Source organism: Rhamphochromis longiceps, linkage group LG8 (genome assembly GCF_057381845.1).
Source record: "Rhamphochromis longiceps isolate RC_006_pf linkage group LG8, R_longiceps_female_GT1.1, whole genome shotgun sequence".
Lineage (NCBI taxonomy): Eukaryota > Metazoa > Chordata > Actinopteri > Cichliformes > Cichlidae > Rhamphochromis > Rhamphochromis longiceps.
Window position 1 is genome coordinate 6,553,043 of NC_140564.1, and position 27,333 is coordinate 6,580,375.

The window sequence follows — 27,333 nt, forward strand, 5'->3', positions numbered from 1 at the left end:
TTTTAGGTGAGCAGCAGGACTTTAACATCTGCTCGAACCTGACAAGGTAGCTGATGAAGGGATTTCAGTACAGGGGTAATGTGCTCAAATTTTCCAGTTTTAGTTAAAATGCGAGCAGCTGCATTTTGCACCATCTGTAAACCTCTAAAACTTTTCTTTGGTAGCCCAGAAAGGAGACCGTTACAATAATCGATACATGAAGACAGAACCTCTGCAGTGTCGCTTGATAAAACTTGTCTGATTCTGGCTATGTTCCTTAAATGATAAAAGGCGGTCTTTGTTATCTCTTTTACATGAGACTCGAAAGAAAGCACCATGTCGAACCACACGGCCAAGTTTTTAACCTTGTCCCTGCAATTTATGACATAGTCATCAATTTTCAAGATGAAATTTTGGGACAATATTGAAATTTTTGTGGTCCAATGACCATCAACTCTGTCTTATCAATATTAAGAAGCAGGAAATTATCCGATAACCAGCCCCTAATTGCAGATAGACACGATTCTAATTTAGACACTTCAGCACAATTTCCAATGGTTAAAGGAACATAAAGCTGCAGGTCATCAGTGTAACAATAGAAGGTTACATTAAAAGAACGTAAAAGAAGACCAAGACGCAGCAGATACAGAGAAAACACCAATGGTCCAAGTACGGAGCCCTGAGGGACCCCATTGTCATGAATCGCTGTGTGGCAGGCAAGCAGGAGTGGTGGACCCAAAATGCAGAACTCAGACACGGAAGTGAAACTTAAGGCGCAGCTTTATTGCTGGGAAAAACCTCGTACAAACTAAACTCACCAAAAGAAAACCAAAAGTCAGAACAGAGGAACCAAGGACTGAAACACTGGAAAGAAACACTAAACTGGAGCAGGAGACCAAACACTAGGAACATAGAAGCAGAACACACAGCTAGTTGAGGGTACGACGCGACACTGACACAGAGAAACACAGGGCTTAAATACACAGATGGCAGTAATCAAGGGATGAGAGACAGGAGGGGAATACACCTGGGAGAAATCACAGCTGACGAGACAGGGGAAACGTAAACTGAGCACACTCACATACGACACAAACCTTCACAATAAAACAGGAAACTCAGACACATGGAACCAGACAAGACATTGAACTAAACAGACAGATTCACAAACAGATGGGGTGACACCATAGACAGAGACAGACTCAAAGGCAGACCAAATATAACACACAGAACTCAAACAATAATAATCATCATCATCATAAACTAGAAAATGATAACTAAAAGCGCTGGGTCACCGACCCAGGACCATGACACCCATGCCTCACTGCACAGGTCTCGGAGAGATCATTTTTCAAGCTAACAGTCTGAGATCTCCCAGACAGGTAGGATCTCAGCCATGATAAAACATTTCCTATAACTCCAATAAAATCCATGGTCCACAGTGTCAAACGCAGCGCTTAGATCCAACAGTAATAAAACTGAAGTTCGATCATTGTCTGCATTTACCAGCAGATCATTTACCACTTTGACTAAAGCTGTTTCTGTGGAGAGATTTGGTCTAAACGCAGACTGAAATGCTTCAAACAGATTGTTAGTTGACAGACGCTCAGTGAGCTGCTTAAAAACAACTTTTTCAAAGACCTTAGACAAAAAAGACAGATGTGAGATGGGTTTGTAGTTTGCAACCATGTCAACGTCCAGTCCAGGCTTTTTCAAGATTGGCACGACCACAGCTGATTTAAAACAGACAGGGAAGACTCCGGTCATCAATGAAGTATTTAAAACGAAACAGAATGTAGGGTCCTAATACTGACCACAGTTCCTTTATAACCCAGGCTGGTAGAGGATCCAAAGAACAGGTTGTACATCGAGCTGCTTTTACAACCTTAGTTAATCCAGACAGAGAAATAACCTTGAAGTCAGAGAACAGTTTATCAGCACCAACAGGCAAAGCAGCTGAGTAGTCTGACGAACTGCTCGAGGAGGGAGTGATCTGATTTCTAAGTGTTTCAGCCCTGTCTCTGAGAAACATAAGAAAGTCATGAGCTGTCAAATTTGAACAGGAGAGTTGACTTACTCTCTGTAAGTTGCGACACTGTGTTGAATAAAAGTTTTGAGATATGTTCATGGCTCATGATGAGATTTGAGAAATAATTTGCTTTCGCTGCAGACATCGAACATTGAAAAAAAGACAATGGGTCTTTCCGAGCCTGGAGAAATCAAGTCTGGAAGATCGCCAGCGACGCTCTGCTTTTCTACAATTTCTTCTCAAATTCGAGAGCTCCTCATTTAGCCAGGGCATAGGGTTCCTTTTTTTCACATTTTAACTTCTTTACAATAGCAACAGAGTCCAATAGTTCAAGAAGTGCGTTATTAAAATTCACAGTCAAAATGTCCACACATAACTCTGGGAAAAATGGGGTCCAACACATCAGGCAAATGTAATTTAACTCCAAGCAATGCTTCGTGGCTAATATGATGAGATGATCTGAGGGGCAGTTTCCCCTCTCAGAAGCTGGAAATTTAGCAATTCAAATATCAAATAAAATTACTGAATGGTCTAAAATGGGTAAAACACAATTTTCAGTCACTGATACATTCAGTCCATAACACAAGGTCTAGGGTGTGGCCCTTACGTGTTGGCCCAGACACAAATTGTGTGAAGTTTAGGGAATCAATTACATTCAAGAAATCCTTGACCAGGGGTTTATCCTCACAACGTAGATGTACATTAAAGTCCCCCACTATAAGGATCCTTTCATAGTAAGCGATAAAACATGTCAAGAAGTCTGAAAATTCCGAAATGAACAAGTCATTATATTTAGGTGGACGATAGATGACTATAATTAGAACCACGGGACAGCTTAAAGTCAGGAGATGGGTGAGAGCCATTACTCATAAATGAAAGAAACATAGAACACCTGTGAAGCTTCTCAGGATGACTCAAATACTTTTTTGTACCCAAAGCTAATACTGGGATGTCTGGTATGCACTGCTGCAGTTCACTTTCTTGGCTGTGGGAAGTTGCTCCCATCAAGTTTGTCTCACTAAAACTTCATTTTTTGCTGTCTGTAAAGAGCACACACTTCCATTTATGGACAGAGAGCTTTGAGTCAGTAGTTTTAGTCTCGGCAGTGTTACCCTCAGGCAGTAAGAAGATTACTTATTTTGTCCGCTTCTTTTTCAGGCATCTATTACGTTTTTGGGAATAGCAACAGTGCAAGTAATATAAATAATTATATGTTACTAACTTGAGCCTTTACTGTGATTTAAGCTCAATTTAAGACTGTCTTTGGGGGTTACCTTATTTGGCTCCAGGAAGTCTATCCAAAATTGGTGAGCTGGATAAGGGCATTTGGAGTATCAGAATCAGCTGATATACCAGTTTCATGATAGCGGTGCCTACCTACCTTACCTATGCAGCACAAGCTTCCATTGTTTAGCCAGTTTAAAAGAGACAACTTTGTGACATAGTAAAGTCTAACCAAAGATGTGGCCATGAAACAGAAATGGAACAATTATGATGAATTTAAATGTTGGAAGTGTAAGCCATTACCTATACATAAGCACTTGTGTCATTAATGCAGGTCAGTGTGAGTCGGGGTGAAAGATAAGTGTATCGCAAAGCCAAACATTAGACCATCTTGTCAGTGATGAGAGACATGCCAAGTACAAACAGACTCAGCTTAGATGAGAATGTTTTCTGCTGCTAAGCCATCTGAAAGAAATACTATATAAGGGCTCTATGGTATTTTCTGAGGGTAGAAGGAAGCCTTCTGTCACCCGGAAATTTCAGGACACACAAACACACACTAATCCCCTATAGTCAGCCACCCATTGCATTCCATAGAGCTCTTTTGTCTCCTATTAGGGGCTAAAGTGTTGCAGCTCGGCCTGTCTGTAGTTCAAGAAGGTGACAGGCGCTTAGTAGGATGGTGAGATGCACTAATGAATGGCACTGCCCTAGCAAGATTGGTCTCCTTCCTTACAATAAGGCTTATAGTAGCAAAAAATGGTCAGATGGTGCATTCCATGTGAAAGCAGAAGTCGGAATTTCCTGAATTTTTCAGTGTCCCCTCAAGTCAGATTTCCAGCTCTGAACATCGCATCAACCAACAGCCTTAATCAGCCCAACTTAACCATCCAACATGGAACCACTGTATATAAACATTAGTAAAACTGTAAAACCTGTGATCTGTGCTGCTACAGCTGTTTATTTATGACTCGCTACATAAGCCATATGCACAGCACCGGGCAGGTTCTGTCTGCGAATGTGCTGCGGTGCTTTTAACACAAACATTGCGCTGTGTTGTTACTGATGCATTAATAGCTCTGCCTTGCTAAGATAGAAGAAAACTTGTTTTGTGGTTTCGCATTGTTTTGCAACGCCTTCATGAAGAAATCTGGATGGAAGCATATGCTCTCCTAAAAACTGAACACACCTTTCAGCATTGATTTGGTTTCCTCTGTAGTCTGGAGGATGCATCATCCAAAAAGAATTTAAAATATTTATTTGTCCAACCACAGAACATGCTTTATACTTTCCCTCGGTCCCTGGTTTAATGAGCTTTGGTCCGCAGAAGGTAGACAGCAGCGTTTCTAGATCATATTCACATATGGCTTCTTTGTAACCTGCAGAGTTGAGGGCACTGTGAACTGCATTCACTAACAATGATTTTTCAAAATGTTACTGGACCTCTACAGTGACTAGAATCATGCCTGTTTTACTGCAAAGAGACTTACAGATGTCATGTCTTCTGATGTTTCAGAAACATTAGTGTGTTCAAGCTGTTTGTGACAGTCATGGTTCTGCCCATTAAAAACCCAATGCAAAAGATTTGACCTCTGTTACCCCTGTACCCCCCTTCCTGTGTATCTCTCTCTGTTCCTCAGTGTTACATGTTCCACATGTATGTGGGAGTGCGAGCAGGTGGAGGAATTGGTGACCAGATCGAGGATCCAGCTGGTGATGAGTACGAAATCTACCGGATCATCTTTGACATCACTTTCTTCTTCTTTGTCATTGTAATCCTCCTGGCTATCATCCAGGGTGAGGCATCCTACACATACATGCACACAAACAGTTTAATGGAAACACAAGCAGTTAATTAGGCAACTATTAGCCAAATGAATACATTCTAATATTGTAAAGTAGAGTAAACACCACAGGAAGTGGTGATTCAAATGTATAATTATTTTGAGAGCAATCATTTCTGGTTCTGTTTGGTTTCCAATATTTTGGTTGTTCTGTTTATTTCAAATTGACTAGACTAAATAATCGCGACGTCTCTCCAAAGTGGAGTACACTTGAACACCACCTTAAACAGTTTCCTGCTTGTAAATTCAGATAAAACTGAGCTTATTGTACTTGGCCTTAACAACTTCAATGAAACATAGTGCCTAACCAGATACGAACTCTGGGGAAAGGATATGTGCATACTAAACAAAATATAGGACTGCTTTCTTTGCACAACATCTCTAAAACTAGAAATATTCTGTCACAGAGTGACGCTGAAAACCTATTTCGTGCATTTATTACTTCTAGGCTGGACTATTCATTATTGTCAGGATGTCCTAAAAATTCCCTGAAAAGCCTTCAGTTAATCCACAATGCTGCAGCAAGAGTCCTGACAGGAACTAGATATATTGTATTTCTCCCATACTAACGTCTCTTCATTGGCTCCCTGTTAAGTTCAGAACTGAATTTAAAATCCTCCTCTTCCCATAAAAAAACGTAAACATTACTTATTATTAAACTCTGCCTATCTTCCACAGTGTGCCTTTTATCTACAATAATACAAAAAAACAAGCGCAAACCCCAACAATCATATGACCCTCCTACGAGGAACCACTCTGGGAAGGAAAAACTCCCTTTTAACAGAAGGACACCTCCAGCAGAACCAGGCTCAGGGAGGGCGGCCATCTGCCACGATTGGGCTGGGGGAAGGAAGGCAGGACAAAGACGTGCTTTGAAAGAGAGCCAGAGATTAAAAGTAACTAATAATTAAATGCAGAGCGGTGTACAAACACAAAGTGAGAGAAAAAGGTCACTAAAGAAGAAACAGTGCAACACGGTAACTAAGGGAGGTTCAGGGTCACCTGGTCCAGCACTAACTATATGCTTTATCAAACAGGAAAGTTTGAAGCCTAATCTTAAAAGTAGAGATAGTGTCTGTCTCCTGAATCCAAACTGGAAGCTGGTTCCACAGAAGAGGGTGTACTGTACTGTAAACTCTCAATCAGAACACCTAAGATGGGTTTAGATGGGTCTTCTTGCATGAAAGTGAACTAAAATATACCACCAAGGCAACGGACCAGTGGCGGAAGAAGAAGCAGCACATTAGTTGTGCTGCCTTCCATGGAGTGGCCGAGCCAGTCTGCAGAGCTCAGTCCAATAGAAAATTGATTGATTGATTGATTGAATCTTTATTTTGAACATGTTGAAAAAGTACAACAAAATAGAATTAAAAGAGACAAATGAACAAAGCAAAACAAAAGGAAAACGAGCAACCACAACTCCAAATAACGTTCATGTTCAAAAAGGAGCAGGAAGAAGCATATGCTTATTTAATCCCACCCCTTTTCCACTATCTAGTATCAATAGACTACAGAAATCTGTGGAGGCTTTGAATTCCCAAGAAGGAGCCAAGTAATCTGAAGAATTTCTGTAAAGAGGGATGGGCCAAAATCACTCGTAAGATGTGCAAACCTGGTGATCACCTAAAAGAAATGCCTTAACACTGTGTGTGCCAACAAGGGTTTCTTCACCAAGTGCAAAGTCATATTTTGGTTGGGGATTAAACATCTGTTTCACTCAGTGATATGCAAACCAATCCATAACTTCAATGAAATTTTAGATTTTAGGTTGATATTCTTTCTCTCTCCATTAAAATGTAACTACCATAAAAATTAGAGACTGTTCATTTCTTTTCCAGTGAGAAACGTTAGTGGTAGTAGAAACTGAGTAGGGACCAAATAATTATTTCCCTCTGCCACACATATTGACAATGATGATAACTAAGCTTGTCAAAAACAAAAGTTTGGGGCCTAATCGTAAAAGTAGGGTGTCTGTCTCAGGAACCCAGACTGGAAGCTGGTTTCATTGGAGAAGAGTTGGTTAGAGCTGAGGGCTCTACCTCCCATTCTACTTTTGGAAACAAACCAAGCGTTGGCTTACATTCTGACACTACAGTGCTCAGTTGGATTAATATGATATTATGAGGCTTTTAAAATATGATGGGTCCTGGAACATTCAGGATTTTGCATCTGTGTAGGCTTTGTCTTTAGTGTTTATATCCTTCCCTATAGGGACATACACACTTTGGACGTAATATAGAGAATGTAACTGAATAGCAAAAAAGACTCCTTTAGAAGTATTATAGTAGATATAGTAGATAGCCTGTGGTTTTCATATCTATTGTTGTATTCAGTGTAATAATGTGGACCAGCATGTTTAAGCTCCACCCTCTCTGAAATCCTAGGGTTAATCATTGATGCTTTTGGAGAGCTGAGGGATCAGCAGGAACAAGTGAAAGAAGACATGGAGGTGAAAACACACACAACAGTTCAATGCAGTTTTTTTTAAATTCAGGCATATGAACATGTAAAAATATAGATTTTGTGGTTCTTTTGTTTTGTATAGCTGTACCTCCAACAGAGGCATAGATGAAGATTGCCAATAGGTTACAATAAATGACAACCACCTAACTATCACGTGTTTCTCTTGCAGACCAAATGTTTTATCTGTGGAATAGGTAATGACTACTTTGACACCGTGCCACACGGCTTTGAAACGCACACTCTACAGGAGCACAACTTAGCCAACTACCTGTAAGTACGTCTGGAGAGTGTCTGTATTTCTGTGTGTGTTATTGTACCTTTTAACACCTACATCATCATAGATCATCACACCTACATAGTACACAGTCTTTCAGGTCAGTTAATGAAAGATAGGTACCCAATCTTGGTGTACTTGGGGCTTGGTCCCCAATCTCAGGTGGGCGATGATATCTATGATATTTGTCCTGGCTTGTTTTGTACCACAGCATTTGTGTTACACTGAGGTGTGTTTCCACATTATTATCCCCAGTGTTTGGACACTTATTATCCAGTTACATACATTTCAGTGTGGTATTACTCAACTGTAACCACAGTTGCTACCATGATACTACTTGGATATTAAGTGCTTGTTACTTTGGTAATTGAGTCCTAATGACTTAGAAATGACCACGTTACGTTCTTGTCTTTGCCTTGTTACCCTTCCCACTTTATTACTGAGCTGTAATAGAAAATACAACCAAAATTTCAAATGTCTGTTGACTTTAACCCTAAATACAGTACTGTGTCTTGAGCCAGCCCTCATTTCTTGGTATATTGGTTTATGTACAAGTTTCTTAAAATTGTTGTAAAGTCCAAGCTGTCATTAGGAGAGATGTGGGGCAAACCCTGGACAGGTTGTTAGTCTCTCAGAAGACAACAATTCACATGCACATTCACAGCTATGGCCAGAATCACCAATTAAGCTAACAAACATGTCCTTTGAATGTGGCAGGAAGCCTGAGAGAACCCACACAGGCAAGTTAAGAATACACAACTGCCTCCAACCAGCAAGTGCCACTGTAACCTCTGGCACTGATGCTGTGTGACTGATATATGCAATGATAATACTGTTTGTGTTTTCTAACAACTGTGTCTGTGTGTGTGTGTGCTTCAGATTCTTTCTGATGTATCTCATCAACAAAGACGAAACAGAGCACACAGGCCAGGTAAGCACCTTTCCAATCTCTCTGCCAGTAAATATACAAGACTGTCATCCTGTTACGTGGTCAGTACAGTTTAGCTTCAAACTCTCTCTAAGTGTTTCTAACAGTTTTTTAATGGCTGCTAACATTGTTAAAGCCTCAGTATGGAACATGGAAAATCACACTGTTTTTGAGCTAATCTTAATAGTTTCTTTCTTTATGTCCATAAGCAAGTGCTTAACAAATTTAGGTGCCCTAAATTAAGAGCATTTGTAATTACCAAAGTTATTTCTTATGTATCTGTAACAGCTTATCCACCAGTATGCTCGTGGTCTTTAATCCAAATGTTTTTGATTTGGTAAATTATAATTATTGCTGTTTTCTATAAATTTAAAGTAAAGGCATTATTATTTTTTATTAAGATGCCAAATGGGTTACTTATTTGCATTTCAGAACTAAAAAGTCCTTTTAGTAAACGCTATACTTGATTAATTTCTGACTTCTCAGAGAGATCCAGTACGCTGTTCAAATGTTTGTTTTTATGACATTTGGGCTCATCAATGCCACCACTAAAGGCATTGGATTAGGTTTGTTGTTTCAGATTTCATTCTGTTGTTCCCCCTGCACCTTACTTTGACTAACTTTGCATCTTTACTCACAATGAGGCGCTTTCACACTATTGACATGTTAGTTTATGCCTCTCAGTCTGATTTACCTATAACGCCCGTTGTGAATGCATAAAATGCAGGGCTTTATGCAGGGGATGCTGATTGGCTGGTCACCGATTGGGGTGGAGAACATTGGAAATCAACCAGTTCCAGTCCATGGCTGGTCAGTGGGTGCACCTGTAGTGATCGTCTACTCTCCCTTTTGCTGGATTCCTTCTTTTGGTCACTCTGGTTTTCTTTTCAATTGTTTTAAGTTTTTCCGCTACTTCAAGTGCAGTTTTTAAAGTATAAGTGGAAGCTAAAAAATATTCTTAGTTAACTTCTAGCATTCACTTCTGTGGTATGAGCTATGGGTCCACTCAGGGGCTTTTAAACCCCAGTATATCAAATGAACAAATAACGTGTGATTCAGACAAATACGGCTTGTAGTAAGGGATGAGAATTTATACAAATTTAGCAAATTCAATACCACTATTGATGTCACTTATCAATTCTCTTATTGATTCTCATTGGGTTCTGATTGGCTCTGCTTGGAGCGTCTAAGCAGCATATCAAAGACATTACATCGGTGCATATTAATTGCATGTTTTGTGGTCAAATGTTTGTGCATGTTTAAAGCATTTCCCTGTTTTGTTGTGATCATATCTGGGGTCATTATTCGAAATAAGTAACATATTACAAATATTACCCAGAGCACTTTTCTTAAAAGTAATATAGTATGTTATTTAATTACTCACCATAGGAATTCTTTTGTTTTACACCACTTGTTACATTACTTTTCTGTTTCTCCGTGACCTGAAACACATTGTCTTATAATTACCATTTAACAATATAAAACTGAGGATACAGTCCCACGCACCAACACAAATCCATATCCCAATGAGCACACATATGAGCTTTCTTGTAGTATTTAGGCATGAGCACAAAGCCGACAGCACAATGCAAAGATGAAAACCAGCACAAAGATACTTTAAAGTGATCACCACAGGGATTCTGCTTTAGAAACATGAACACATAGAAACAGACGCTGCATCCTGACTGCACATCACTGCCTTTGTTACCTGTTGAAGATCAGGTCTTACTGCTGGGCTGGGGTCAGCTTTAATGTCACTCTGGGTTCTAGGCTAGCTTTGTTCATTTCAGTAGGTACCTAGAGGTTACAATGCTAGTACTAATTTCCATGATGAACAAAGCTGTTGTGATAATTACACTTTAAATGTAACACACATGAAGCAAACCCTCCTTTCCTCTTCCTCTCTGTCTTTAAGGAGTCTTACGTATGGAAAATGTACCAGGAACGTTGCTGGGAGTTTTTCCCCGCTGGTGACTGTTTCCGGAAACAGTATGAGGATCAGCTCAACTGAGTCGACCTTGGAGTGACAGACTCTTAACTCTGAAAGGCCCACTGCAGCCATCTGGCCTCTGCTTGTCCCTCAAACATTTATTACTTTTCTGAGGAGGCTGTATTCTACCAAATGATGGGTTCCTCTCTATGCGTCATCTCTCCTCAAGTGGCCACGCTCTTCAACGGGACACACCCTGCCATTGTAGTCCAGACAGCCAGCTCCACCCCCCGGCCTTCAGCACACTCTGTTCGGAATGCTTTTGAAACCTTGTACATAGAAAACTTCAGAAAATATGATGTACAATACATGACAGGTGGCAGGTCTAGACTTTTTTCACTCTGATGACTTCTGTGCTTCATCTTATTCTATATTCAAAGTAACTTGCAAAAAATACAAAGGCTTAATGGACTGACGGTAAAACAAGAAACCTAAAGAATGTTTTACTTTTAATATGACCATGTCTACGGCCTTTCATGTTTATAATGCACGATTCATAAAGGTACAGGTGGTGGATACAATAATCAAACAAGTTGACGACTTATTCTGGCAAGAAGAACTCTGCAGCAAATCTACACTTCAATAAGCTTAAAGACGTGCTGACCTGAATACGATGGACAATGAAAATCGAACACAGCACCAAAGTGGAGACTTCAGAACAATCACAAAGCTGAATGAAGCCCCTGTGCAATGAGGAACATTTTCACAAACAGAGCTGCTGTGTTGAGTTGGATTACAGTTTGGTCCAAAGTGTTTGAACAATGACACATGTTCTTCTCACGTTACTTACTTATACCACCATCACAGTGGATCTCAAGTCAAACAATCTAGATCACTAAATACTTGATTTGCCTTCAGCTACTGCTTGTTTGTGTTCTTCTGCCTTCACTTTTTTGTTCGGTAAATGAAAAGCATGCTCTTTTGGGTTGAGATCAAGTGAGAGACTTGGCCATTGAGGAATATCACATTTCTTTGGCTTAAGAAAACCTTGAGGATAAACATATTTTCAAAAGCTAGCCACGTAGTAAACACCCTTTATCACTGTCAATTTATCATTGTCAATAAAATCAAATAAAGTACACACCACTGGTTACACTCAAGAAGAGGAAGGCAAGAATACACTTTGACAGAAAACATTGAAAAGAGTCGACCCGGTCCTGTATTAAGTTCTTTAAACAGATGAAACCTAGGCTGACATGAACCAGAATGATGGGAAGAGAAAAGTATGGAGAACAAAAGGAACGGCTCATGATCCAAAACACACCATCCATCAGATGTGATACAGTGCACTGGCATGTGGGGCTGCCAGTGGAACTGGGTAGAAACAGCAGAATTAATTGTGAAATGTTCAGGGCTGTACTCTGCTCAAATTCAGCCAAACTGGTTGGAAAGCATTTGTCAGAGCAAACTGATAATGACCTCACCACAAAAGAAACCCGAGAATCTCTCAGTATTCAAGAGATATTCTTCAACAGCCAAGTCAGTCCCCTGATCTTAACCCAGTAGTTTTATTTATATGCATTTTATTTATTAAATTAAAAACATAATGGTGAAAAACTCACAAACGTGCAGTAACTGAAGTCAGTGGAAGTAAAGGCCTATGGTGGACAGTGTTGGTCAAGTTACCTGAAAAAAGTAATCAGTAACTAATTACCGATTTTGCAATAGTAATCCCTTACTTTACTCGTTACCTGAAAAAAGTAATCAGATTACCATCTCTGATGGTGGATCTCAAGGGAAGAAACATTTGGCGATGTCTGTTGGGTTCTAGACTTCAGGCAGTTACTGACCGAAATTACTGATGGATTTATGGACCTAAGTATAAAAATTGTTGTAATATCTAAATAAATAAAGCAGTATTTTGTTAAACTCCTGGAATTAAAGGTAAACGACAGTTTGGTCATGTGATTAAAAATCCACTGTGGGGTTGTAAGAGGCAAAATTGAAAAAACAAAAACATTCTGTCATTGGGCACTGGACCGGACTGTAAGTTCACTGTTGATCATGCTGTGTCCACACACTGTACCATGCCAGCACTGTGTGTGAAGGGACCCTTAATTATATGCTCATGGCTTACCACATGTTCATCAAGTTCATTTTGCTCCACTTAAAAAAGTCAAAGCATGGACAATTCATAATCCTCAACCAGCTTTCTGATATACCTAAATAAATACATAGCTTATAAAATGATTGAATCCATTACTGTCTTTGATAATTGATTTAATGCATTTTTTGTTTGTTTTGTTAATGTTTGTCGCCGGTAGTAACAGGACATCAGAGATGTATATTTTTCAACACTCATGTTCACGGTGATAAATGCGAACAACTGCTGGTCAGTCAATGTCAAACCCCAGTACTGGGCAGGATTAGAAGAGCTTAACAAATGTGTATTGTGTCCAAATCTTCAATATTTTGTTGTTGTGTAAGGAATACGACAGGCTCGAGGCGCCACTAGCAGGGCTTTGTTTTTTTGTTTTGTTTTGTAAAGCTTAGTAACATTTGTTAATGAAAGCTTGTGATTTTCTGAAAAAGCAATATCAAAACAATCCAAAAAAGAAAAACAAATAGAAAATATAATAAACAAACTATAGAGATTTATTTGTTTTAGAAGTTTATGGCTGCAGATATAGCTGCATGCTTGTTAGCTAAGAGGAATAATCAGCCAGAATGGAGCAATCAGATGGGTTTCCTGCAGTACTAGAATAGCACAACAAAGCATGAGGAGACAGAAAGGGGGGACGGGAGGTTGCAGTGCCTTATCTAGCTGGGGAGGATCTATGAAAGCTAGACAAGAAGAGTAGCTTCATAATAATACCATATACAAACTGAGGAGAACATATGAAGCTAAGAGTACCACAGAATAATATTCTATAGAAGTAGAAGAAGAGAAGGACTGAAGGTTGACCAGAGCAGAAATGCACACATTTCAGTTGTGCAAACTGGGGTGTTACAATTCCAAAAGGTATCATAGTTGACTGTAACTAGCCTCAAACCAGGGTACAGTAGATAAACTTAGGGCTAGGTTACATTTTAACCACATTTCGTTTTGTACAACATTCCTTCAGTAAATCCTTTTTTTCTGTTTTACAGAACTTCTAATTCCATTAGTTACCATCATCTTGAAGGGTTCAGTTGAAACGCTAAACAACCATCACAGCCTATTTAGAGTTAAGATTAGGGGTACGGTTAGCATTAAGTTCATATTTACCAGGTTGTAAATTCAATTGGAATTTTCACCTATTTAATATATTCAGCTGAAGTCTAATAACAGAAATTCTGAAGGTAAGATGCATGTATGAGACCTAAGGTAATGTCTTGAGAACAGTAATGTTATGTTTAGCATGTAGCTAAAATGTAACCTAACCTCACCTTTAAGTGGGCTGTAAGTAAGTTGGTGGATGTTAAAAGGTTAATGAAATTTTTCGTATTTAATCTGTCTTTATAAAAACACATTTGGGGAAATATACAAAATATGTTTAAATTGACACCAGCTTACTCATCAGAATACAACAGATGTTGCTCGGTGGACCTAATAAGACAACAGGTTGAGTGTATGCTGCAGGTTCTGTTCAGCTATATGAGTGATGCAGAATAAATATATTTTTTTTATTGTATAATTTCTGATACTGCTATACAACCAAGTTTAAAGATCAACACTTGTCGTGGCTTTGGTTAGAAATCAGCAGCCATGTGTTACAGTCTGTGGGCTACTATTTTCAGTTTCTTAGAAATTGTAATAGTTACATCTCACTTAACTAGCAACAATTAACATTCCATGGAACACATTTCACAACTTTCTTGTCAAATAAGGTTCAGTAGTTCATGATATGCATTTTTGTGATGTTCTTATATAATAATTACTTTTATTGTAAACACACCTCCCTCTCAAAAAAAGTCTAAAAAAAATATTTGCATGCTAATGGGGAATATTGAGTAGGTATAATAAATACACTAAATCTCTGCTGCCCATAATGTATCCATTCAGATTCTCTTAGTTATTTAAGATAAATCATTTAGGTGTTGTGGGATGAGTTGTAACTCATTAAGACATTTTACCACAATTGTATTTGAAAAATAAGACAGTAGGCCCTGCTTTTCTGTCATTTAACCATCTCTGTTTGTAAAGGTTTGCTTAAGTTGGTTCTGAGGTCAAGCAAAAGACCTTAAGTGAGTTTAAGAGACGAATCACTTTTACCATTGTATATCTCAAAGAAAGAGGTAGAACAAATTAAAGCTTACTTAACTTTGTCTCAGAAGTAATTTAAGTTTTATATTTATTCAGTTATCTTTTATTTTCAGATAATAAAGAAGTAAACTGAGGTTTTGTTATATTTGTCTCACTCGATCTTAAAGGTGCAACAAGTAGCGTAATATTTCACTGGCTCTAACCTATAGATTTTGTTATCTGTCACCCTTTTATCTCTAAAACCCAAAACTGTCAGTAGTAGAGTGTGAGAAAGTTGAAAGGAATATCAGTTCAACTTGTATAAACTGTTTAACAGATTTAAGCTGCTGTTTGATGCAAAGTGTTTGATAATAAATCAGGCAGCTTAAAGTATGATGCAGTTTGTCAGAGAAGACAATGTCAGGAAGCCTATAAATGAAACTCTAGACTTTGCTGATGGAGACGCATTGGTAGGAACATGTTTGTTGTTAATGCTGTTGTGTTTAGGCTGGCACTAGAGGCCACTAAAGAGCCATGTTTACTGGTTTCACCTTTAAGTGAGTGCTGGTGCATGTGTAACTGATAACTGATGACTTTAACACTGATAACACAGTGGATGTCACAACTGCAATCAACCAGTGTAAGTGTCTTGAATTGTGTTCACTATACCATGCTGATGCGATGCCTCATTTTTATTTATTCCAATCCCTTTTCAGACTGAACCACGCCATTACCAAGTGGCATTTTGCTCATGTAAAAATAAATATTTTCCATATGTATCATGAAGGGGGAATGTTTAGTTTGCCACAAAGTCTACTTCATGTAGTAATTATGAGTAGGCTATTGCTACTTCTGAGAGACGAATGTGTAAAGAGGAAATTGATCTATAAGCAATGATAGATTTGCATGATTTTGAAAATAAAATTTTATTTATTAACTTGTTAATTGTAGAATGCTCTTAATTCAGCTGAATTTGTTAAATTTATTTCTAAAGATAATTTCTTTTCTGTGATAACTTGTTACATAATATATACAGGCTGTAGGCACTTACATCCATCCATTTCCTTATCCAAAGATGAGTTTTAGTGGCAGCCTAAGCTGATCTTCTGGCCTCCTCCTGGGAGTGTCCTGAAAAAAAAAAAAACACTCCGAGGAGAGGCACAGGGATGACCTCCTCATCAGATGCCTGAACCACTTCAGCCAGCTTCCTTCAATGTGAACTAGCAGCAACTCTGCTCTAAGCTCCCTTTAGATCAGCAGTCCCCAACCTTTTTTGTGCCACGGACCGGTTTATGCCTGACAATATTTTCATGGACCGGCCTTTAAGGTGTCGCGGATAAATACAACAAAATAAAACTAGTACCGGTACCGAAAAAAAGAAGATTTATTCATAACACACGTGAAAAGACCCAGGAAAACAGAGTTAACGATAAAAACGATAACAAAATAACGCTGAAAACCGATAAAAACCCTGAAAACCATACATTTCAAGGTTCAAGGTTCAAGGTTCTTTATTTGTCACATGCATAGTTATACAAGTATAACACATAGTGAAATGTAGCCTGACATGCTCCTCGACATGTGCAAAAATGGGAGGGTAGAGGAAGAACATTATATATATATATATATATATAGTATATACATTGGGTGAATGTGCAGTAAGAGCAGCAAGCAGGTGAATTCTGTACATTAATATGAATAGACATCTGACTATTTTACAGAATAGACAATATACACATATTTAAAATTAAAGGAATTGAAATGTACATTGTGCCTTGGTTTAGTGTCTGGAAGAGTCCTGTCTCAGTCAATTATAGATGATGTGAGAGGGCGGGTGTGTGTGTTTAGGGCCCGGATGGCTTGGGGATAGAAGCTCCTCTTGAGTCTCTCTGTCCTTGCCCGGAAGATGCGGAACCTTCTACCAGATTGCAGAAGTTGGAACAGTTTGTTGCCAGGATGGGACGGGTCCTTCAGTATCTGCGCTGCTCTAGTCCGGCATCTCCTGGTGTAGGTGTCCTGAAGCGGGGGGAGAGCAATCCTGCAGCAGCGTTCTGCTGTACGGATCACTCTCTGGAGAGCTTTTTGGTCCTTCACACAGCTGTTCCCAAACCACGATGCCATGTTCTGTGTGAGGATGCTCTCCACAGCGCCTGTATAGAAAATCCTGAGGATCTTTGGAGAGACCCTGAACTTCCTCAGTTGTCGTAGGAGCTGCCTAGCCTTTTTGGTCTGGACCTGAATGTGGTCAGACCATGTCAGGTCTGAGGAGATGTGGACACCAAGATACTTGAAGGACTGCACCCTCTCCACTGGAGCTCCATTGATGATAATGGGCTTGTAGTCTCTGTGCTGACTCCTTCTGAAGTCCACCACCAGCTCCTTGGTCTTGCCGACGTTCAGCTGGAGGTGGTTGTCCTGGCACCATGATGCCAGATTCTTCACTTCGTCCATGTAGGCCACCTCATCGTTGTTGGAGATGGCACCCAACACCACTGTGTCGTCAGCAAACTTCACAATGGTGTTGGAGCCATGGGTGGCCACACAGTCTGAAGTGTAGAGGGAGTAGAGCAGTGGCGAGAGGACACATCCCTGAGGTGCTCCTGTGTTGATGGTGATTCTGTTAGAGACGCATCTACCCACCCTCACCACCTGAGTTCTGCCAGTGAGGAAGTCCAACACCCATGCACACAGACGGCTGTTGAGTCCCCGATCCCTGAGCTTTGTGAACAGTCTGCAGGTCACTATTGTGTTAAACGCTGAACTGTAATCAACAAACAGCATTCTCACATAGTTACCCTGTTTCTTGTCCTGTGGCTGAGTGGCAGCTTCGTGGCTGAGGGTGGTGTGCAGGATGTGGGCGATGGCGTCCTCTGTGGATCTGTTGGATCGGTAGGCGAACTGCAGCAGATCTGTGGTGTCTGGGATGGAGGAGGAGATGATATTCTCTCAAACACCTTCATTACTACCGAGGTCAGTGCAACTGGCCGGTAATCGTTCAGGGATGAGGGTTTGCTGTTCTTGGGCACAGGGATGATGGTGGATCTTTTGAAGCATGTGCGGACCACAGACTTCGCCAGGGACTCGTTGAAGATGTAAGTGAACACACCTGCTAGCTGGTCAGCACAGCAGCACAGCAGACGGCCGGTGATGCTGTCTGGCCCCGCCGCTTTCCTTGTGTTCACTCTCCTCAATGCCGCTCGGACGTCATGCTCCGCGATGCTGGTCACTGGTCTCTTGCTGATGACGTCACTGTTCTCGGTAGTCAGGCGGTAGATAGCATTAGCCGCCTGGCTAACCTCGAAATGGGCGTATAGCTGATTCAGCTCGTTGGTGAATGCAGAGTCGGCGTTGATCGGCGCAGTGTCCCTGGCTTTGTAGTCGGTAATGGTGCGTAGTCCGTGCCACATACTCTGTGTGTCGCCCTGGTGGAAGCGGGACTCCACACGTTCCAGGTACCGGCGTTTGGCATCTCTCACCGCGCGCCGCATGCCGTATGAGGCCGCTTTGTAGGCGCTCATATCGCCAGTGGTGAGACCCGTGTTGTAGGTGCCGGTCCTGGCGTTTACTGCAGTGCGGCTCGATCTGTCCATCCACTGTTTCTGGTTTGGGAATATGGTGACTCTCGCAGTGGGGATAATCTCCTCCGCTAGCATATTGACGAAGCATACTGCTACTTCCGCAAACTCGTTGATGTCAACTGTGCATGTTCTGAACATGTCCCAGTCGACGTTGTTGAGTGCGTCCTGTAGCGTAGCTTCTGATTGGGCAGGCCACCGTTTTACCTCCCTCGTGGTTACCTCTTCCCCCCGTATGTTTTGTTTATACTGGGGAATGAGGAAGATGGCGTTGTGGTCAGACTTCCCAAAAGCCGGGTGTGAGACAGCTTTGTAGCCCTGCTTGTATGGCGTGTAGCAGTGATCCAAAATTCGATCCCCCTTCGTTGGACACGAGACATGCTGGTAAAAGTTTGGCATGACTTGTCTGAGGTTCGCTTTATTAAAGTCTCCTGCTACAATGAGGGCTGCGCCCGGGTCCTTGTTTTGAAGCGAAATCAGCACATCATGTAATTCGGACAAAGCCATACCTGTGTCCGCTTGGGGTGGGATGTAGACCACCGTGGCGATGACCGAGGTGAACTCATGGGGCAGATAGAAAGGGCGGCACTTAATGCTCAGGAACTCCAGATGTGGCGAGCAGCCGCTGGAAAGCCCGGCATCACACCACTTTCTGTTTACCATGAAACACACTCCTCCACCTTTGGTTTTGTTCGACTCTGCCGTTCTGTCCACGCGGAGCACAAAGAATGAATCCGACGGAGTTACGGCCTGGTCCGGCACGGTGGGGGTCAGCCATGTCTCCGTGAAGCACAGAATGTTGCAGTCCCTCATGTCACGTTGGAAGGTGACTATTGCTCTTAGATCATCGAGCTTGTTCTCCATGGATTGGCCAGTAGGATACTGGGCAGTGGTGCGCGACGCGCCTGCTGTCTCAGTTTGTTCCTAATGCCAGCGCGTTTCCCCCGGCGCTTCTTTGTTCTACGCCTCGGATGAGTGGCCAGTCCTTTGTTGTTCTCCGCGCCGCGTAGAATCTCTGGCGGCCAGGATGGGTCGGGTTTAAAAGTGTCCAAGATTAGATGTGCAACCTTGTCACCAATATTTACAAGTGATCTGCCATCGTATACTATAAGACTAGAGGATTTTGGGATGTAAACCAGAGCAAAAAATAAGTAAAAAACAAGAAAAGTGGATAGTCGGAGCGTCTGGACGTGGCCGCGCCATCTTGGTTGGAGTGAGCTCATACCTGAGCCTCAACTCTCGCGGCCCGGTACCAATCGACTCACGGACTGGTACCGGTCCGAGGCCCTGGGGTTGGGGACCACTGCTTTAGATGTTTGAGGTCTTCATCATTCCTTTCTTAAATGGATCCCAGCCACCTTAGAGAGGAAACTTATTTTTATTGCTTGTATCTGCAACACTATTCTTCAGAGCACTAGCTACAGAGCTTGCCCAAAGGTGTGGGTAAAGTGCTTTCTGGCTCAGCTCTCTCTTTACCGCAGTGGTCAATTGCAACACCAGAGCAACCAGTCTGCCAATCCTGCTCCTCCTCTTCTTTTATGAGCAAAACCATAAGATACTTCAAATCACTCGCTTGGGAAGGCAACTATCCCCCAACCCAAAGGGTCCTTTTTTGGCAGAGAACCATGGCCTTAGACTTGGAGGTGCTCAAGATGTTTGAATGACACCAAGAAAATTACTTTCAATTCTACAATTGAATCTGAGGTTTTACAAAATGGACACCCCCCACCGTGTGGATACTTCTTTAAGACACTCTGGTTCGCCCGGCCATACCCCACAGCTCACGTATAAAACAGCTGTGCAGACGTGACACCGGTGATCATTTGATCTCCACTTGTGTTGTGTGTTTGTGAGTGCCTTGAGAGTGCTGTATGTATGTGCATCCATCAGGAACCTGTTTTGGCAGCCTCCGTGGGCGCTGCCTCTCCTCTGGTATTCCCCGGTATTCCCCTGATATTCCCTGGTATTTCCTTGGTATGCCCTGTTATCCCTTAGCTTGCCCTTATCTTTCCCCTTGGTTGGTCTCCCCTCCCTGGCTTATCGCCTTGAAAAATAGTCTTATGTGCCAGTCGGACCACGCTGTGCGGCTGCCGGCTAGCGAGTAGCTCGGCTACGGTGAGCAAACACAGCAGGGAACACGGCCTCAGCGTTCAAGCATACGCTGTCGCCTGGGCACTGTGCAGCTCGGCTGCGATGTATGTAAACACAGAAGGGATATGGCTTCAGTGTTCCAAGCATTCGCTGTCGGCCTGCTTAACACTGTGGGAAAACACGAAATTAAGTGGCGAACCATCCTACCTTTATGAATATTAGCTAGAAGCATACTTTAAAGGCTACAATTAAGTGGCAAATCATCCTACCTCTGTTAATAAGAGCTAGAAACATGGTCTGACAGATAAAATGAAGTGCCAAACCATGCTACCTTTGTGACTGTTACCTACAAGCATACTTTAACGGGTAAAATGAAGTGGCAAACCGTCCAGTACGTTGGCCCTGAGAGGCCAAACGGACTGCAACTTCAGAAAACACTTGCAAAAAGAAAAATGCTGCAAAAAGGAAAACGCTGCAAAAAGAAAGACGCTGCACTGCAACTTCAAGAAAAACGCTGCACTGCAAAAAGAAAAATGCTGCAAAAAGAAAAACGCTGCAAAAAGAAAAGCGCTGCAAAAGCACACAAAGCACAACGGAAATAGGAAAAAAGACAACGGAAATGTTCCTGGGGAGACAATAACCCGACGGACCAGTTGCACGAACCAAAACATGCTAACCAGTGCGCTAGGACTGGGACACACTTCAAAGAAGTGGAGGAGAGGTAAATGTGTTGTAATCTCATGATTCTAATAATACTACAGATATGTTTGCAGTGTTTGGGAGTAACGAAATACATGTAACACTGTCACGTATTTAAAATACGAGTAACTGTATTCCGTTAAAGTTACTGTGTAAATAGGTGGTATTCAGAATACAGTTTTTTTGTTGAAATAAATAGATTACACATCATTATTTTCCTATTTCGTATGTTAGGCTATGCCCTCTCTATTTTTTGTTAATTCCACTCTGGTGGAAACCCAAACAAAACAAGCATTAAGAGGCTCTAATGCCTGTGTCTCAGTTTCGCGGCCCATGCCACCTCTACTTGCGACAGTATAATGACATGACAAAATATTTTCAATAATTATTGTTCAAAAAATTATTTAATATTAAGGCAATAGGCAGAGTATTACAGGCATAGCGATAAAGGATGTGCCCTCATGTAGTCATGTATTTTTCTAAACGCTCTGGAACAGCATCCTTCACTCTTCTTCTCATTCATGTGCTACAATGAGACCAGGCTGACAGCTGATCTTCTTGAGAACATCTTCCATGTGCAATTTGGTCCACCTGGCAGCTCTAGGCATCAAGAGGAGACGAGTACTAAGCTACTGGCAAGACTATCTGCTTTCTGTAGAAGGTATTAAATTTGGTTGAAAATGTTGAAATGAGTACATTTATGTCAGCAAAGTGTAATGGCACCTTTTTCCTGTTTATTATCATTAGAAATAACTTTTATTCTCTTTACATTTTCAGAGAGAAATGGAAGTCTGTCTCTTGAAGACATCCTTATGTTTGCAACTGGACTGAGAGAAATTCCTCCTGCAGCAATTCAGCCAAAGCCACAACTTCTTTTCCAGACCACTTCACGCTTCCTTGTAGTAGATGTCTGTGCAAATACTATCAAAATCCCAGTGCTACACAGTTATGAGGACTTCCAAGAAGCCATAGATTATGGCATCCAGAACTCTCCTGGGTTTGGGCTTCCCTAAGGTCCAAGTCCTTTTGCTTTTAAGCCACATTTATGGTTTTAGCAAACAGTTGAAGTTTGTGATTTTAAACTCTGAAATTTTTTTTCTAATAATTTATAATTTGTGTAAATCACATAAAGTTTAATGCATCGCAGAAAGTTCAATCAGGTTTTGGAATTTCAAAAGCATAGTATCATAGTGGGACAGTTGAACAAGTTAGACATATTTCACTGTATTAAGAAATTGCCAATGTAACAAAATAAAACATTTCTGAAGTATTCTAATGTACTGAGACACGCTAGTATAATAACACAGGGTAAAAAAAATCTGATAAATTCAGTTAAAAGGCTTTATTTAATCAAACACTTCTGTGTTTGATTACATTTTTTTGTAAGATATGCAAGTTGTTCTTGGAGTTAAAAAAAGAAATAGGAAAAACCCACATAAATACAGGTCTCGCTGAATGCTTTTGTAAACCTTTGTTTGTAAAACAGATCTCCAAATTAATCAACGTGTTTGTTACAACACCTAATTAAAAGGAACAAGTTATTTTGTACAGTATGGTCTTTTGATTTCTTCAGGTCGAAAGCGTACACACTGAAAAGTTGACGGTAGTGAAACTATTTATATAAAAACTATGGTACTATTTTTTTCAATACTCATTAAAGTTGGTTTGTGACAATTAGTGTCAGTGGTAATTGTACCCACATCTAGCAGATGATTTTACATTGACTTCTAAAGTCCAGTCATATTTTTGAGTGTTATATAATTTTCAACTGCAGTAGTCCAGTTGACTGGTCGAGGGAGCTCACTCTGTCTTTCCAAGTTTGTGAAATGAACCTGGAGATTGTCGTCCCCACATAGACTGTACTGAGCAGGTAGAATGTCATCAAACTGGTGCAGGATGTCTTGAGGCACTTGGAATCCACACTCTCTTCCACCATACCTTAGGTCAGTCAGAAAAATGAACAAATTCAGTCACTTCTCCAGGTACTATCCTTCAAGGTTACAGCAAAAGCGCAAAGTCAATCTTATAATTAAAAGTCAGTTCTGGAAATTGTGATTTTAAAGAATCTTAATTATGCATATATCTACATTTGTCATTTTTAGCCAAGATGTGATCCAAAGTTAAAATATGATTGTCTAACTTTTTTTTTTTTGGAAAAAAAAATAAAAATAAAACGTATGTGCATGAAGTCAGAGAACAGAACTAATGGCAAAACACAAGTGGCAGCTTTAATTTCTATTCAGCAAAAAGGTGAAAACAACAAAAAATACTATTCAATTGCAAAAGTGTGTGTAATACCTGCTGTGAGTAACAGTTAGGGCAAATTGTTAAACCTAAATGGCATACTGCTTACTTAACTCAAGTGGTTAGGTCAAGAAAGAAAAGAGTGCACATAAGGGATGGACTGTTCCTGAACCATTTTATAAATGAACAACAGGTTTAATAACAGCAAGCTGGACAGGTATCCTGCACATACAATACACTATACTGAGGAAGAAAAATTTTAGTAAAACTATGAAATAAAATACATGGACTAAATACATACCTATGAGGCAGGTGATACATGGCTTCTGGTTTACCAGATGGACAACAAGATTGGCGCACAGGTCGGATGGTGTGAGTGTTCCAGAGATCTCTGTACTCGTCAAGCTCTTTTTGCAAGACATTGAGGAAGACATATCGTAGAAGGCATTTATGTTCATGACTGCCGTTGAAAAGATGCCTCTCCCTCAGGTCACTGAAGAGTTCAATCCAGAACTGAGTTCTAATGGTGGAATGACAAGGCATATAAAATTTAATAACACAAGTAATTCAATGTAATTGTCCTCTTTTAAAAAAAAGTCGTAATCTTAAGAATATTGAAATGTGCGCAATTTCGTTCAAAGAAAAGCTTATTCACATGTTCTGAAGTGTTTCATCAATGCACTGCAGGAAAAAAAAGCAACTTCACACAAATAACAAAATTTAACAAAATGATTAATCCTTCTGTTATTCCTACATTTGGCGGTTGAACTTAAGAAAAGTTGTAATATACAGGTCTGTCCATATAAATGTACTATTTTGTTTCTCCATGAACACTGAAGCTGTTATCACTTGTTAGATACCACACAGAAATCCAAAAGCTAGTGAAAACATCAGTATTTTTTTTTTGGCACACAAAGTCGAAGAAATGTCTGAAACGAATGACCTCCTCTAACAAATTTCTGTCATGTTGGATCAATGTTCTTATATTACTCATATTACAGTTCTCAAATTTGAAGAAACCCTTGTTCTTTTATTTATGACTCCCTACAGGTAAACTATTTGATCTAGATGTTAGTTTGGTACTACGTAGGCACACAAATTTGAATACATTTTACTCAGTTTTAAATACATCAATCTTTACTGATGCCATTGCCTCTAGGATTCATAATAATTTATTAAAATGTTTAATGTCAGTTTGTTTGTTGTTTTTTATAGTTCCTTTTTAGGACTTTTGTGGAATGTCTGAGTAGGATTTTCTTTTTGAGTGAGTTGTTTTAATACAAACAAATGTCACTGGTATACCAAACCATTTATTATATTTTTTGAAGCAGTTGTGCATCACATGAGAAAAATGTGTAGGTGACTATGTTTTTCTTTGTTTGTGACTGTAATTTAATATTTGAGTATAAAACCCCACCCACAAAAAAAAGTATATCGCTGACCACGAAACACCTTCAGAACCATTCAATTTTAGTTTCAGAATATATTTTAAAAGCCATGTACCTTTGCTTTCTGAACGAAGACCACCAACTTTCAATCCGTTGATTTGTAGTTGAGGTACCATACATATGACTGTGGGCTCCTGCAAGTTCATCTCCATGGTCTGATCTTAAAGCACAGTGAATGGCTGCCATTGTGCCATTTTCTGTGCCACAGTCTGTACGAAGGCATGCTTGGAAGTTGACCAAACCGTGACAAGCACTCCATATAATATTTTGCAATGATACCTGGGTCATTATTTGAGCTGCCACAGCTGAGCCACATAACTTTCCTTGAAAATCCATCGACACATGCACTAATAGAAACACCAAAGGGCTTCAGCTTATCGTAACCATCCACATGCCACACTTGATTTGGTCCTTCTGAAAAATATCCTCTTCGAACAAACCTGCGTTTACAGCGACGCTTAACACCATATGGATCTAGTCTTGAGAGTATGTGCATTACATCATTTCTTTTAACTTTCAGATTATACTTTTGTCGCAGTGTCTGATACATGGATCTGTAACCCAGAAGCTGACCTGAGCCTCTCAGCTCTTGTGTAACAGTGGAAATGACAATGTCAGTGGGAGTAAAGTCTGTCCTTCTAGTCATTCCAGCATCTTTTAGCCTCCTCTTTAATGTTCTCAGACTCATACAAATATTATGCTTGTTTTCAAGAAAATCCAGGATCACTTCATATGTATGGCCCTCAGAGAAATACTTATTGATGATGTCTGTGACTGAGACTGGGCCTAAGGTTGAAGAGAAAACATGAAAAGATAATTACGACCGCAGGAATCCACAAATGCACTTAATAAGTGTTTTTAAAAAAAATACCACATCTGAAACAAGTCTCAATAAACATGACTCAAGTATTTAATCTTCTTGGTGTGTGCTTAAATAAAGGCCAGCAAAAGCTCAAAGAACATGGACCAGGATTCAGGACTTATCACTCTCATTAAGACCTCTATGCTGACAACTCAAAATGAGCAAAATTAGAGAAGTTAGAAGAATTTCGTCACTGTGTACATATGCCCTATTAAGTCATAAACTAGTTTTTAAAATTATGCCGTAGAACCGGTGGCAGGCTTAAACCAGAATACAGTTCTTAGTACCTACCAGTTCATGCCTTTGCATTTGTTCTCGAGTTTAAAAAAGCTTCATTTCTAAGGCTACATTAAACATTATCTTTGTTAGAATTATCTTTGAATATATATTCCAGATATCTGTAGTATTATTAGAATCATGAGATTACAAGATATTTACCTCTCCTCCACTTCTTTGAAGTGTCTCCCAGTCCTAGCGCACTGGTTAGCATGTTTTGGTTCGTGCAACTGGTCCGTCGGGTTATTGTCTCCCCAGGAACATTTCCGTTGTCTTTTTTCCTATTTCCGTTGTGCTTTGTGTGCTTTTGCAGCGCTTTTCTTTTTGCAGCGTTTTTCTTGAAATTGCAGTGCAGCGTCTTTCTTTTTGTAGCGTTTTTCTTTTTGCAGTGCAGCGTTTTTCTTGAAGTTGCAGTGCAGCGTCTTTCTTTTTGCAGCGTTTTCCTTTTTGCAGCATTTTTCTTTTTGCAAGTGTTTTCTGAAGTTGCAGTCCGTTTGGCCTCTCAGGGCTCATATTCATAAAGCCTTATGAATATGAGCTACAAGCATACTCTGATGGGCAAAGTTAAGTGGCAAACCATCATACCTACTTAAATTTATGCTGGAATTACTCTGTGACTGCAGAAATGTGCATACACTACCTACGGTAGGACGTTTTCCTAAAGTATGATGGTTTGGCAGAACACCGGCTTACCGTTAGCCAGCCGGCGTTTAGCATTCCAGCCTGTTAGCCTGTCTGGCATATAGGCCGCAGCTCGCGGGTTAACCCGGCCAGCAGGGCTCCGCTCGTAGTTCGGCTACATTGGGGAAAGGTGTCAGAGTTCCAAGCATACACGTTCACCTGTCAGCACTGTGACGCAGAAGCAAATAAACGGTGGAAGGGGAATTCCGGTTGCGGCTAGTGCCGGCTACCTGTTAGCACTTCCTGGTTAGCGTGTGGCCCCGCCCCCTTGCTTGGTAGCAGAAGTATGGCAGCCCACACATCCCAAACATGTCTGTGTATGGCATTTTTGCCTTTTGACGATAGGAACGAGCAGTGTTGCTGTGCCTGGGCGAAAAGGGAAAAATAAATAACTACATGATAGCAGCCCATAGCATGCTGGCTAGAGAAGCTGACACTTGCACGGACTGCTTTGTTGCCAACACGAACTAGGCAGACCGTGCTTGGTTTTCTGAAAGCATTTAACTGGCCCACCCCTCCCCCATCTCATGCCTCCAAAAAATGCCTGCCACTGCTGTGGACACC

The 27,333-nt window shown here is 40.6% G+C and overlaps 1 protein-coding gene and 2 long non-coding RNA genes across 3 annotated transcripts in view; 2 read left to right on the forward strand and 1 right to left on the reverse strand.

Moving 5' to 3' along the window:
* LOC146663001 (ryanodine receptor 2-like) overlaps positions 1-15,743 on the forward strand; it is a 313,610-nt gene extending 297,867 nt beyond the window's left edge. The window contains exons 111-115 of the mRNA XM_085415589.1: positions 4,870-5,026; positions 7,458-7,522; positions 7,706-7,806; positions 8,690-8,741; positions 10,654-15,743. Of these exons, the coding sequence (XP_085271715.1) occupies positions 4,870-5,026; positions 7,458-7,522; positions 7,706-7,806; positions 8,690-8,741; positions 10,654-10,749 (471 nt within the window). The 3' untranslated portion in view covers positions 10,750-15,743. The remainder of the gene's footprint in view (positions 1-4,869; positions 5,027-7,457; positions 7,523-7,705; positions 7,807-8,689; positions 8,742-10,653) is intronic.
* Positions 15,744-21,776: 6,033 nt separating this feature from the next.
* Positions 21,777-22,806, forward strand: LOC146663002 (uncharacterized). The gene is made up of 2 exons (XR_014912979.1): positions 21,777-21,919; positions 22,036-22,806. It is a non-coding gene; the product is annotated as an uncharacterized LOC146663002 (long non-coding RNA).
* On the reverse strand, positions 22,612-27,041 carry LOC146663003 (uncharacterized). Its single transcript, XR_014912978.1, has 4 exons — positions 26,251-27,041; positions 25,006-25,736; positions 23,804-24,022; positions 22,612-23,196 (listed from the first exon to the last, which is right to left on the reverse strand). It is a non-coding gene; the product is annotated as an uncharacterized LOC146663003 (long non-coding RNA).
* Positions 27,042-27,333: the final 292 nt, after the last annotated feature.